Source organism: Vulpes lagopus, chromosome 21 (assembly GCF_018345385.1).
Source record: "Vulpes lagopus strain Blue_001 chromosome 21, ASM1834538v1, whole genome shotgun sequence".
Lineage (NCBI taxonomy): Eukaryota > Metazoa > Chordata > Mammalia > Carnivora > Canidae > Vulpes > Vulpes lagopus.
In genome coordinates, this window is record NC_054844.1 from 42,540,499 (window position 1) to 42,553,375 (window position 12,877).

The following is a 12,877-nucleotide window of genomic DNA, read 5'->3' on the forward strand; positions in this document are numbered from 1 at the left end:
CCCATCCACCCCCTAACAGGCACAGTCTAATGACTGTCTCTGTTTGCCAGGCAACCTTCAAAGGCTGGATGGACATCATGTATGCAGCTGTAGATTCCCGCAAGGTAAGGATACACCTGGCAAATCCACAACCTTCTTAGTTGGCTAGGAAGCAAGCAACATGGTGAGGCTTAACAAGAAGGAGGGGGTTGGGACATGTATTGCTTGTTTTATTGACTCTAGCTCACTTTTCTCCTCTCAGTCATCACTCTCTTACACTGGCTCCTGATGATTAGGCCGCTGATTCTGACCTGGCCCCAGTAGAGCCATTTCCTCTTCAGTGCTGCTGATGGAAGAGTGGCTCCTAGCGGACAGCCCCCCACTTCCCCTTACTTTGCCATTTGCATATTCTCCACCTAAGTCACAGCAGGGCAGGGCCTGCCAGTGTGGAAAGGAGATAGAGAATGTAGAGCGCCCTCACCCCATCTTGTGCAGCAGCTTGAGTGGTCAGTTATGGCTGGTGGCGATGGCGTTTCAGAATTGCCCACCTAATCCCACACTGGAAGCTGATTCTCTTTTTTTTCTCCTGTCCTTTGACAGCCTGATGAGCAGCCTAAGTATGAGGACAACATCTACATGTACATCTACTTTGTCATCTTCATCATCTTCGGCTCCTTCTTTACCCTGAACCTGTTCATTGGTGTCATCATTGATAACTTCAATCAACAAAAGAAAAAGATAGGTCTCCTCCCCTCACTGCCAGTGGCCAGAGGTCAACTCAGATGAGAGGCACTTCTGTCCCTATCTCTAGAAAGAAGATGCCTCCCTCTCGCTCTCTCTCTTTCTCAAATCAATATTGTCACCTCCCTGTGGCCCTGGCCCCACTATACATCAGCCCCACCCTGGGGGCTGGAGTTTCACATTTACTGGGCCGAACAATCTACTAGTACCAAATATACTTAGCAATGCTTGAGGCCTTCACTGGGTTTGGCATCCCAGCAGAGGGAGGCAGAGTCAGAGAGGGTCTAGCGACAGGGTGAAAAGGAAAGCAGCAGATAAATAACTGTAGCAAGAAGTAGAAGGTGTCTAGACTTGTAATTACTGATAGCAGTCCCTGGGCACCACTAGCAAACTGGGATTTGAGAGACCATCCTCGGAAAGTTCCCTCCCTCACTTGTTCCAGATGGTTAACAATTTTTCCAAAACAAACTGAAGCACTTAACTCTTGTCATCCATTTTATAAATTAAGTCTGTCTCAAGGAACTCCCCGTGCTGTTTTCTTGCACCAGGATTTCTGAATTTTTAATATTGTTGGGAATAAATGGGCCAATAACCAGGACTTGAAAATCCTTTCGTTTAAAAATGTTACTCTTTAGAATTTTATCAGGAAAACAGGTCCAAAACAAATGTGTGAACCAGTGAGATGCAACTGTCTTCAGCATCACTGCCCTCAAATGTACCCTTCCCTGAGGGCCTACCATCGGATAGGCCATTTCCTTTGTGCCCAGCCGCTGGCCGATCTCAGGAATCCCAAGCTGAAGGCAAAGGCTGGTGTGCCTTTGAGTTAGAATAGTTGTCCCAGGTCTACCTCATTAAGGGACAACTCTTAGCTAAACTGGCCTCTGGAAAAGTAAGGGGGTAAGGCCCCGCTCCGTTCCTACGGTTGAACCTTGGGTTCAAACCATAGTGTGCGAGAGCCTATTGTAATTGTTCGCTCTTTCCTTTCTTCCTTTACTTTGGAGGTCAGGACATCTTCATGACCGAAGAACAGAAGAAGTACTACAATGCCATGAAAAAGCTGGGCTCAAAGAAACCGCAGAAACCCATTCCCCGCCCCCTGGTGAGTGCAGGCTGAGGGCAGAGTGAGACCCATATGGTAAAGACACTGGTCGGGTTACTGCCAAGGAAAGAAAGGGGTAAGTGATGGGCTGCCTATGCCCTCTGATCCTCTCCCAGCTGCCCCAGCCACAGGATCTGGGGAAAACAGCAGACCAGGGATTAAGGTATGGGGTGGCTTTTATATTGTGCTTGACCTTTCCTCTAAGACTTCCTTGGGCAGCCACAGAGAATCACCATGCTAGAACCACGTTAGTTCTGGCACTGGTAGATAAATACTTTAAGAGACCACTAAAACTTATCAAAGGAAAGTGAAAATGAAAGCTGATCTCTTTCCTACCATTGCAAGATAGGATGTGGCCACTGTTTTCTCGGCTCTTTACCCAGCAAATAAGTCTGTGCAAGATAGGACCCTGGCTATTTGTGGGAGCAGGAGAGGGTGGAACCAGGAGTCTGATGTCCTGATATCTGTCTTGAACTAAGCCTTTTGCAAAACAGATTTGGGCACCGGGGTTTTGCTTTGCCCTTCTGTTGGTTGGTGGTTGCCCTCTGGCTTCAGAGGAGATGCTCTGCTCCTGAAGCCATATACCCAGCGGAGTGGGACATAACCCCCAGGCTCAAAGTTCCATCTTCTGTAGCTTTCATTTAAAGTAACTTTTTATTTTAAAACAGCACAACTCTTAAAATAAAAGCTTACCTGGCAATCTAATTTGTAAAAGTAAAAGTAGAGATACTTTGAATCGTGAGTGGGAGTCTCAGAGCATTTTCCCTACTTAGCGCCATGCCCGGGGCCTGGCATACCCGCCTCTCCAACTTCTGAGGGAACGAAGCCCTCAGACCCCACAGAACAGTTGGAAAACCAGCAAGTTAAAGTGATCCTCAAAGTAAGCACTAGCTTGAGTGCCTACATTCTTAAAAAAAAAAAAAAAATCAGAGAGAACTTAAAGAGAATGTTTTTGGTATTTCCTTGATGTTAGAGCTTCCACTTTGTGATGGAATCAAGACTAAGAAGAATGGAGAGGGCTTACAATACTGAAGTTCTGTTCAATCCTTTGCATGCAGGGACCTGAGTGTATTTTCTTCTACTCTAAAATATAAAAACTTACTGTGGCAGGAGACGTCAATCAAGAGCTATCAGCATTCATTCAGCAAACAGTTGTAGATCTCCTACTATGTTCAAGGCCAAAGTGATGGATACAATTCAGACACTGTTGTCAAGGGAGCTTAAAATACAAGGGGGATAGAGATAATAAATAAGTAAACAAACCGCTACTCTGCAATGTGGAATGTTGTGAGAAAACACAGCTAGAGGGCCATGACGGAGAATATGGAGGCTTGAGGCAGGGGATCTACTTCAGTAGTTAGAGAAAGCCTCAGTAGGGAGGCTCTACCTGGGTAGATGAGAAGGAGCCAGAATGCTGGGGGAGGAGGTCCTGGCAAAGCAGATGAGGTTGTAAAAGCAGAAAGCATCAGTGTTGTCAGGTGGTGACGGGCTACAGGAAGGGGCATGAGGTGAGCGGGATTAGACTGCGTGAGGCATCACTAGGCCAGGCTAACAATAGAAGTCTGTTGCGAACACAATGAGAAACTGTTGAAAGATTTTAAGTAAAAAAGGGATGTGATCCATTTATGTTTTTAAGTAATCACGCTTGCTACTGTGTGGAGACTACACTGATGCAGGCAAGAGGGGAAGCAGGGACTCTAGTTAGGAGATCCTTCCAGAAGTCCAGAGAGAAGATGGTGGTGCTGGGACTAGAGTGGGGCCAAAGAAGCAGGATGAAGTGGGTGAATTCAGAAGAATCAGTAGGACCTGCAGTGTGCATGAGGTGGGGGACGAGGGAGAGGAAAACAACAAGGGTGACCCTCAGGTTTCTGGATTGGAGCCTGGGTGGACAATTGAGATGGGAGAGGATCGGGTTTGGGGGAGGGCAGGGGAAGGACTTGTTAGGTTTGAGATGCTTATGAGTCAACAGGCGAGATGTTGAGAAAGCAACACAGGAATTCCGAGGAAAGAGCTTGAGAGACCTAAGTGCAGAGATACTCTGCACGTGGTAGGAACAGATGGGCTGTCCTGGGGAGATAGCGTAGAGAAAGAAGAGGCGAAGGCAGGCAAGACGTGGCCGGCCAGCAAGGCTGCACAGGAGCGGTTGGCGAGGCCGGAAGACATCTAGAAGTGTGTGATGGCATAGACACAAAGAGGAGAGTGACAGTGTTAGAAAACTGCGGGGAGGTAGGGTCGATGCCGGGGTCTGTCCGTGCTCCTGATATCCTGCCGGAGCAGCGGGATAGACCTGAGCTGGCCAGGGTCACGGGAAAGAAAGGCGAGAACCGGGTCACAGGATGGCAACTTCCACGGTGTGCTCTGCTCGGAGAGGCTCTCAGGAATGCGCTTGTATCTTTCTTTCCTCCCCCTTCCCCTGCCTCCAGAACAAAATCCAAGGAATCATCTTTGATTTTGTCACTCAACAAGCCTTTGATATTGTTATCATGATGCTCATCTGCCTTAACATGGTGACAATGATGGTGGAGACAGACACGCAGAGCAAACAGATGGAAAACATTCTCTACTGGATTAACCTGGTCTTCGTCATCTTTTTCACCTGTGAGTGTGTGCTCAAAATGTTTGCCTTGAGGCACTACTACTTCACCATTGGCTGGAACATCTTTGACTTCGTGGTAGTCATCCTCTCCATTGTGGGTAAGTGGGACGGGCGGGGGAAGACGCAGGGCACCTGACTGGCCTTGAGCACGAGATTCCTGGGAGAGCAGCCGGTTCAGTGGGTGTGAAGTGCAGGCCCGTGACTCTCACGGCTGATGCCCGTGTGCCTCTAGGTCATCCTGTGGGCCCACCCAGTAGGTTACGTGGCCAGTGAGTTTCTACTGAGTGTTCATAGTCGGCTTGGATTATAAATACCCTGGTTGAAGGGAGGGAAATGATACAGATTTGGCTCTTGCTTTCAAGAAGTTTAAAGTCAACAGGGAAGGTAACTGTGGCTGCGATAGCAGTAGAACACGGGGAAAGGAATTGTAAGAGATTGGTAGGTTGGACGCTAGTGAAAATGCTCAAAGAACATTCTGGTGGGGATAGCAGTGCTCATTTGACTGAGGTTTCGCTGTGTGTCAGGCATAGTTTGAGAGTTTCTTCACTGGCATGGTCTCATTTGATCCTTACGACAGCCCAGGAAGCAGGCTATTTTTTTCATCTTCTGTATGTCCAAGGTCACCCAACTAGAAGGTGGCAGGGGCAGAGCTCAGGCTGGTTCTTAACGGCAACTGTGTGACATTTTGCTTCAACCTAAAGGCATGGGAGGGGCGATGCCCTGGCAGGCGGAGGAAATGCTGGCGTATCGATTGGCCTCCCAGAACATTTCCTTGCCTTCCTAAAAGGCGTCTCAAATGGTGAAACACTGGCTTAGTTCCAGGTAGATTTAACTGACATGAGCTGGCAGGGGGAGCGTCCCTGAGCCTGGTGGGAACCAGCCCCCGAGCCAGTGGCCCGGCTGGCTGAACAAGGTGGTGAGCCGGGGCTACCGAAGGCAGCTGGCCCTCCCCTCCCCTGGTTCTGTCCTCTGGAGCAGCACATCTGAAAGTGTGTTGATACATGGAACACTAATCTATATCTCCCTCCAAGAAAAGAGCACCATGATGAAATTACTTTGGGCAACACCGTACATGGAATTTCCCTTTGGAGAGTCACAGAGCACATTAGCCTGTGGAAGGTTCTTAGAATTCCTACAGTAAAGAATAGTTGGACACACCATCGTATCTTTTTTTGACCCCAGCACCCTTTTGAGAAGTAATAATAATGGCATCTCATGTTTTAATGAAATATACTATGTGCCAGTCACCATTCTGAGTGTTTTACTAGTTTCAATTCCTGTAGTCCTCACGAGGAACTGAGGCACGGAGCAGTGACCAAGACATGAGGCTAGTAAGCAAGTGAGCAGGGGTTCAAGTCCAGCCCCTGGTCTCAAATCCACACTCCTAACCTCCCACAAAACACAGTTTGGACAGTGTTGCCCTGTCCACCGTTCTTGAACATTTCCTGCCCACCCATCATTGAGTGAAATGGAAAGTCCGCAGGCCAGACCATGCCCCCTACTCTCAGATGGTACTCAAAAATAAAGCAGAAGAACCATTTTGCTTTTGGTGATTAGGGTTTTTATTAAATATCATTCATTTGTTCAGAAACAAAAGTATAGAAATTATCTTTTTAAATTAAGAGGAGTTAGGGTAAAACTAGCCCTGGAACCTCCTAGAAGATCCCTTACGTAGTGTTCCTGCTACCTGGAATGCTGTCTTCCCATCTTTCTCCCCTTTTCTCTGGGGACAAGTACACATTCATCAGACAAAACCTGACTCTGGCATCTTCTCTCTGAAGCCTTACTTGCCCACCAGACATGGAATGTAGACTGACTTCTCACAGTCACCGGTTATGACTTAACTGAGATGTAAAAAGAAGAGAGCTGAGAATTCATCTTGGGTCGTGGCTGAGGTAGAGATTTTCTGGAAAGTTCAAATACTCCATGGAATTCTAACTCCAGAAGAGGCCCTAAGAGGCTGCCCAGCCTACTCTCTGAACTTAACTGCATCTCATCCCTTTCTGAAAGTTAAGGTCTTGTCCTAGCTTGAAAAGCTCACTGGGGCACCTGGTGGCTCATTCAGTTAAGCTTCCAACTCTTGGTCTCAACTCAGGTCATGATCTCAGGATCATAGGATCGAGCCCCACATCAAGCCTTGCATCCAGCCCTGCGTTGGGCTCTGTGCTCAGTGAGGAGTCTGCTTGAGGGTCTCTCCCTCTCTAAAATAAATAAATCTTTAAAAAAAAAAAAGAAAGAAAGAAAGAAAGAGAATGAAAGAGGAAAAAAGCTCAAATAAAGGGATTGCATAACTTTCTGCAGTTCACTACCCCCAGTTGTTATGAATCACTAGGGTTGAAAGATATTTCCTTATTCAACGTAAATCCTTCCTGTCAGTGGAAGCTCATGTCTTGTCAGGGCCTCACCAGCAAGAGAAGGCACTGAAGGAAGAGAGCGTGCCGTTGTCTTCCCTTCAGCTACCATGTCCCAGCCTCTACGTGTCCTCTTTCGTGGCCCTTCACTGGGCTCCCACAGTTGTTCTGCAGTGTTAAAGGCAAATGGTCTGGCTAAGGTGGACCCCCAGATAAACAGAAACAGAAAAAGGCCCTCTGATTTTACATGGTCACCCTCTACTGTTATATCCTACTTATGCCTTAACATTTTCATCTGCTGCTGCTGTTTCTGATTTATGGCTTTAAACACAAAATCTAGAAGCTCTGAGGTAAAGCCACTCCTGAGAGATCCCTCTGGTTTTCTAGGCTATTTTGGCAGGGTAGGGACATGGGACAATAAGAAACCAAAAATGTCTTTTCAGAGCCTGCAAGAAGATACTTTGAAAATTAGTGGCATAGGGGAATAACTAAGACACCACAGCCAGAGGGTCGCGAAGTCCTGGGTGGCCTGGGACCACGCGTTCACTGTTTGTGGATACGGAAATTCGCTAGCATTTTGGAGAAAAATCAGTAACACCTCAGAAAGTCACACAGGCACAAAACTGAGAAAAACTGCTTGTTCTTGAGTGGGAAAACATAAACAAGGACCTATTCGTGAAATGGAATACTGTTCAGCCGTAAAAATGAATAACCCAGAATTATTTTAACACCAGAGGTCAATCTCACAAACATGATGCAAAGTCTCAAAATTAAGTTAGAGATCTAAAAAACTTGTTCTAACAAGATAGATACAGCATAATTCTCTCAACATAATAGGATGCTACGATGCTATCATACTATCTATCCGTGATAGTTATGGATTCATACGTAGCAAAATTATGAAGAAACTGGAATAATACTGCACCATCTCCCGGATTGTGGTTGAAGAGAGGAAGCAAATTTGGCAAAACACTTGCATCTATTAAATCTGGATGTTAGGTGCATAGATGTCTATTTTATTGTTTTCTCTGCTTTTCCATATGTTTGAAACGTGAGATTTTCTTTTTTCCTCATGAGAATTCAGACTCAATGGCAAGGCACTCATTCTATGAAGTCCTTTGAACTTAAGGGCTCCAGTGTCAGGTGACCTAAGAGAAAGGGGTCTCCAGTCTCAGTAACATTTCTTCTTCTGTCCTCTTCTTAGGAATGTTCCTGGCTGATATAATTGAGAAATACTTTGTTTCCCCAACCCTATTCCGAGTCATCCGATTGGCCCGTATTGGGCGCATCTTGCGTCTGATCAAAGGCGCCAAAGGGATTCGTACCCTGCTCTTTGCCTTAATGATGTCCTTGCCTGCTCTGTTCAACATTGGCCTTCTGCTCTTCCTGGTCATGTTCATCTTCTCCATCTTTGGGATGTCCAATTTCGCATACGTGAAGCACGAGGCTGGCATAGATGACATGTTCAACTTTGAGACATTTGGCAACAGCATGATCTGCCTGTTTCAGATCACAACCTCGGCTGGTTGGGATGGGCTGCTGCTGCCCATCCTAAACCGCCCCCCTGACTGCAGTCTGGATAAGGAACACCCAGGGAGTGGCTTCAAGGGAGACTGTGGGAACCCCTCAGTGGGCATCTTCTTCTTTGTAAGCTACATCATCATCTCCTTCCTAATCGTCGTGAACATGTACATCGCCATCATCTTGGAGAACTTCAGTGTAGCCACAGAGGAAAGTGCAGACCCTCTGAGTGAGGACGACTTTGAGACCTTCTATGAGATCTGGGAGAAGTTTGACCCCGATGCCACCCAGTTCATCGAGTACTGTAAGCTGGCAGACTTTGCAGATGCCTTGGAGCACCCTCTCCGAGTGCCCAAGCCCAACACCATCGAGCTCATTGCCATGGATCTGCCAATGGTCAGCGGGGATCGCATCCACTGCTTGGACATCCTTTTTGCCTTTACCAAGCGGGTCCTGGGAGATAGCGGGGAGTTGGACATCCTCCGGCAGCAGATGGAGGAGCGGTTCGTGGCATCCAATCCTTCCAAAGTGTCTTACGAGCCAATCACGACCACGCTGCGGCGCAAGCAGGAGGAGGTGTCGGCTGTGGTCCTACAGCGCGCCTACCGGGGACACTTAGCGAGGCGGGGCTTCATTTGCAAAAAGACCACGTCCAATAAGCTGGAGAACGGAGGCACACACCGGGAGAAAAAAGAGAGCACCCCGTCCACAGCCTCCCTCCCGTCCTATGACAGTGTAACTAAACCCGAGAAGGAGAAACAGCAACGGGCAGAGGAAGGAAGAAGGGAAAGGGCCAAAAGACAAAAAGAGGTCAGAGAATCCAAGTGTTAGAGGAAAGCAAAAATTAAATATTGTACAGATGTAAAACTCGCAAGTGAAAGATTGTTTACAAACTTCCTGAATATTATCAATGCAGAACAGCTGTGGAGACACTTTAACCTGAAGATCTATACCAAACGTAGTCTGCTTACCATGTAACACGGTTGCATCTTGAGCAGTGACCTGCCAAGGGCCAAGGACCCTGCTCCCTGGACTCACAGATTTTCTAATGCTTGGGCAGGTGGTTACTGCATGTTCCACATCAGTCAATGCAACTTAGGACAAAACCAACAGGATACAAAAACCAGAGGAGAGGCTGCCGGGACCAGCATATTTCCGTTGCAGCCAAATGGATTTTATTTTTTCATTTTGGTGATTCTCAGAAGCAGAAAGCATCACTTTAAAAGTTTGTTTGTTCATGCAAACTATATTTGCATTCTTACATTAGTTAAGCTAAGCAGCAAAAAGAAAACACACACACGCGCGCACACGCACACACACACACACACACACACACACTCACACTCACATCTAGCCCGTGTCATTCAATTGTCAGTTTCTTTGACATAAACCGCATCTTCTCCACATGGGCTTCACGTGGTTTGGAGATGGGTGGGGGAAACAATCAGGTTTCTTCAGGCTGAGGAGGACTTGCTCAGGCCGATTCCAAACATTGTGCTCGTTCAATGCGTAGAAATGATTTGCATGATGGCATGCCGTGATCAGAAGTCATGCATGAGAACCATACACCACAGGACACTACTAATCCTGTCCCCTGCACTGGGTCAGCCTTTGGACAGGACCCAGCCCTGCACCGTTCACTGTATTTGGAGAAAAAAAAATGGTAAGAGTTCCATACCCGCTGCAATTCCTTATGAATTCTTAGAAGTCTTTCATACACCTTCTGGGTAGGGAAACATAACCAACCAATTGACCACCACCACCACCAACAAAAAACAAACCCAATCCAACAAGCAGATGGATCCGTTGTGTGTATATGTTTAACAGACATCTCTAACATACAGCCATTGTTGCACATTTTGAAAGATGAACTATATTTAATGCTGCTCTGTGTCCCTTCCGTGGGGAAACTTTGATCTCGAATGGCTTGTATTAATAATGTCACTGTAAAACCAAATCCTAGGGCTAAAAACAAAAAAAATCAAAAAAAAAGTTCATTTGTATTGCAATATTTATGATGATCGTTTAGCCTTCATACTGGAGAACTGACACTTATTTGGGGCAGAGATAAAAGTGCTATTCAAAGTGGCATGTTATCTCTAGGGGGCAATTTGGGGAACTTAAAACAAACTTTCCTTGGGGGTTGGGGTGCTCACTTCATTCAGTGTCATGTCCTTCTGCACTGTGGCTTTCTCCGGGCTTGGCCCCAGCTGGAGAGGGGTGCAGATCTTCTGAACAGGCCTCTCCCTTCTACAGAGGGGTTGTCACAAGCTCACACACTGCATGATTCCTCTTGCCTCCATCTCATTTTTCCACCAAGCAGGGCTTCCCTTACCTACAGCGGTGGGTGAGGGCAGCAGCACTGGGGCTGTGGCTGTGGTTTCTTTTGTGTGTTATGGAACAAATAGTCACTGGTGGGACCTGAGGTAGAGATGGAGCCGCCTCTGAACCAAGCCCACCTGGTTTCTTTATTGCACTGACGCTCATGAGAAAGCGATTTAATATTGATTCTTAAGACGTCCCAGCTTCCCCCAGCACATTTCCCTTTCAGCCCAGTTGTGCTGCCTGCTTAGCGACCTGCCCATTGTCATTGGAGGGTGGCTTTGGGGGGAGCACCGTGTCTTCTGATCCATCTCCCGCTTTAGGGAAGACAGTAGTCCAGGGGTTTCTCATCTGATGACTAGAGCTCAAAGCCAAGATGCTGCAGTTGGATGTGTCAGGAAGTCTGTACTAGGAACGAGGAGAGACTTGAGCATGCAAACCAAATCAAAATAAATTCTTCCTGAACCATAAATTAGAGGGGGACTAAGAGCACCCCGTAATCAGACACACCAATCTGCCTTGCAGTAGAAGCACTTTGGTGTGAGCGTACCATCCACCTGACTAGTTTTGCGTAGAACAAACCACAGCAAGGCAGTAAGCAGAGCTTTCTATCTTGTTGGACCGTCAGAAACTCTGCCCAGCTCTTGTAAGCCTGCTTCTGCGGCCTCCTCCGTAGAACTTTTGTACTACACCCGATACCAGGTTGGGAAAGCATTTCTCTCAGTGACCCTGCTAACTGCTAGGACGAATGTATAGTAACATGTACAGGCTACATCGTAAACAGCACAAAACAGAAGCTGACATGTGTGGCTATTCTTTTTAAGAGAATTATAAATACTGTAATATATCATTTTATTTTATTGGCATGCCTTTTTGTAAATACAAATTATTAACTTATTAAATAGGAAATGGCTTCTGGCTTATGCCATTGTCATGTTTATTTTTATTTTTTATACTTTTCTTTCTTCTTAGAACTTAGATGCTGTCAGCCAATGTACATCCCCAAACCAGACAGACAGACAAAAAATTTTTTATTGCTAATGGTCTTTTCCAAAACAACAAAAAAATATATATTTTTGTTCCAATGTGCAATAAATTCTAACCACTTCTATGCAAGATTTGGCTAAACTTCATAATTGTTCTTAGGTCTTGAGATGGGCAACAGAGCTATAAGATCCCGCTCGGTACCCCCAAGTGCTCATGCTAGTGATGTCATTAAGCTACTAGAGCATCTTAATGAGGTTTTTCTAAGATCTGACCTTCCCCGCCCCCCCAGCAGCTATCTCCTCAGTCGCACACACATGGGCCTTGGTATCTGACACCCATCAGCCAGCTTCATAGGGAAGAAGCCACCCCTACTCTATCTGATGTTTCAACTTTTTTTTTTTTTTTTTAACTTTTCCTACCTTTTTTTCCCTCACTCACCTCCCTCCACCCACTGGCTCGCTCACTCTCACTCACCCGCCCTGCTCCACACTTCTTTGGTAGTAAATGACACCATCACCAGCAGTTTACACCCGCAGTTAACAGGCATTGAACTGAAAGAATCAGTGACGACGTTTTTTGTCCGCCTTCACTGAGTGGGTAAGTGGCAACGCTTTGCCAAATATTAACGAAGCCAATCAAAAAGCAGCAGCAGCCACAGTATCACTGCACATATATATATATAGATATATAAATATAATATAAATATTTATTTTTTGTAGCCAGGTCCTTGGTGCAGTATTTATACTCCACAATCCACCTTTAAACAAAGGACAAAAAGCAAAAAGACGCGTGTGATGCTGTTAATTTAAAATGCAGAGCCAAAGCCACTGAGCAGCAGCTGACCCGGTTGCTGGTTTGTGTGTGAAAAACACTTTCCCCTCTTCTTTCCTTAACCTCCTTGTTGCTGAGGCTGAGGAGACTCCATGATTTAAAGCAGAGGGCGAGAGCAGCAAAACCATCCCGAGTCAACATGACCTACTCCCACTTCTCTAGATGAGCCACTTTTGGCATCAGAAGTTGACTGGGGAGACGTAAACAGAAGCTCCCAGTCAGAGCCCCTGCAACGACAGTGCCCAAAGTTCTTTTCTTTTCCGCCGCAACCAATGTAAACGTGTAAAAGACCACTAGTGAAGATTAGTGTATTAGTGAATGCATGGAGGCCAACACTGCTCTAAATGAGACATGATTTAAAAAAAAAAAAAAAAAAAGTACATCACTACTATAAGCCAAAAGGAAACAAAATAAAAATGACCCTTTTTACCGTACAAGGGAAGCCTGTCT

General features: G+C 46.2%; 1 protein-coding gene across 4 annotated transcripts in view; it reads left to right on the forward strand.

The window, feature by feature from the left end:
* The window catches only part of SCN8A (sodium voltage-gated channel alpha subunit 8), a 122,716-nt gene extending 109,850 nt beyond the window's left edge, over nt 1-12,866 (forward strand). For all 4 annotated transcript variants that reach the window (XM_041736333.1, XM_041736335.1, XM_041736331.1 and 1 more), the window contains 5 exons: nt 51-104; nt 580-717; nt 1,715-1,819; nt 4,243-4,513; nt 7,971-12,866. In XM_041736333.1, coding sequence (XP_041592267.1) covers nt 51-104; nt 580-717; nt 1,715-1,819; nt 4,243-4,513; nt 7,971-9,118 — 1,716 coding nt within the window. In that variant the 3' untranslated portion in view covers nt 9,119-12,866. The remainder of the gene's footprint in view (nt 1-50; nt 105-579; nt 718-1,714; nt 1,820-4,242; nt 4,514-7,970) is intronic.
* Nucleotides 12,867-12,877: the final 11 nt, after the last annotated feature.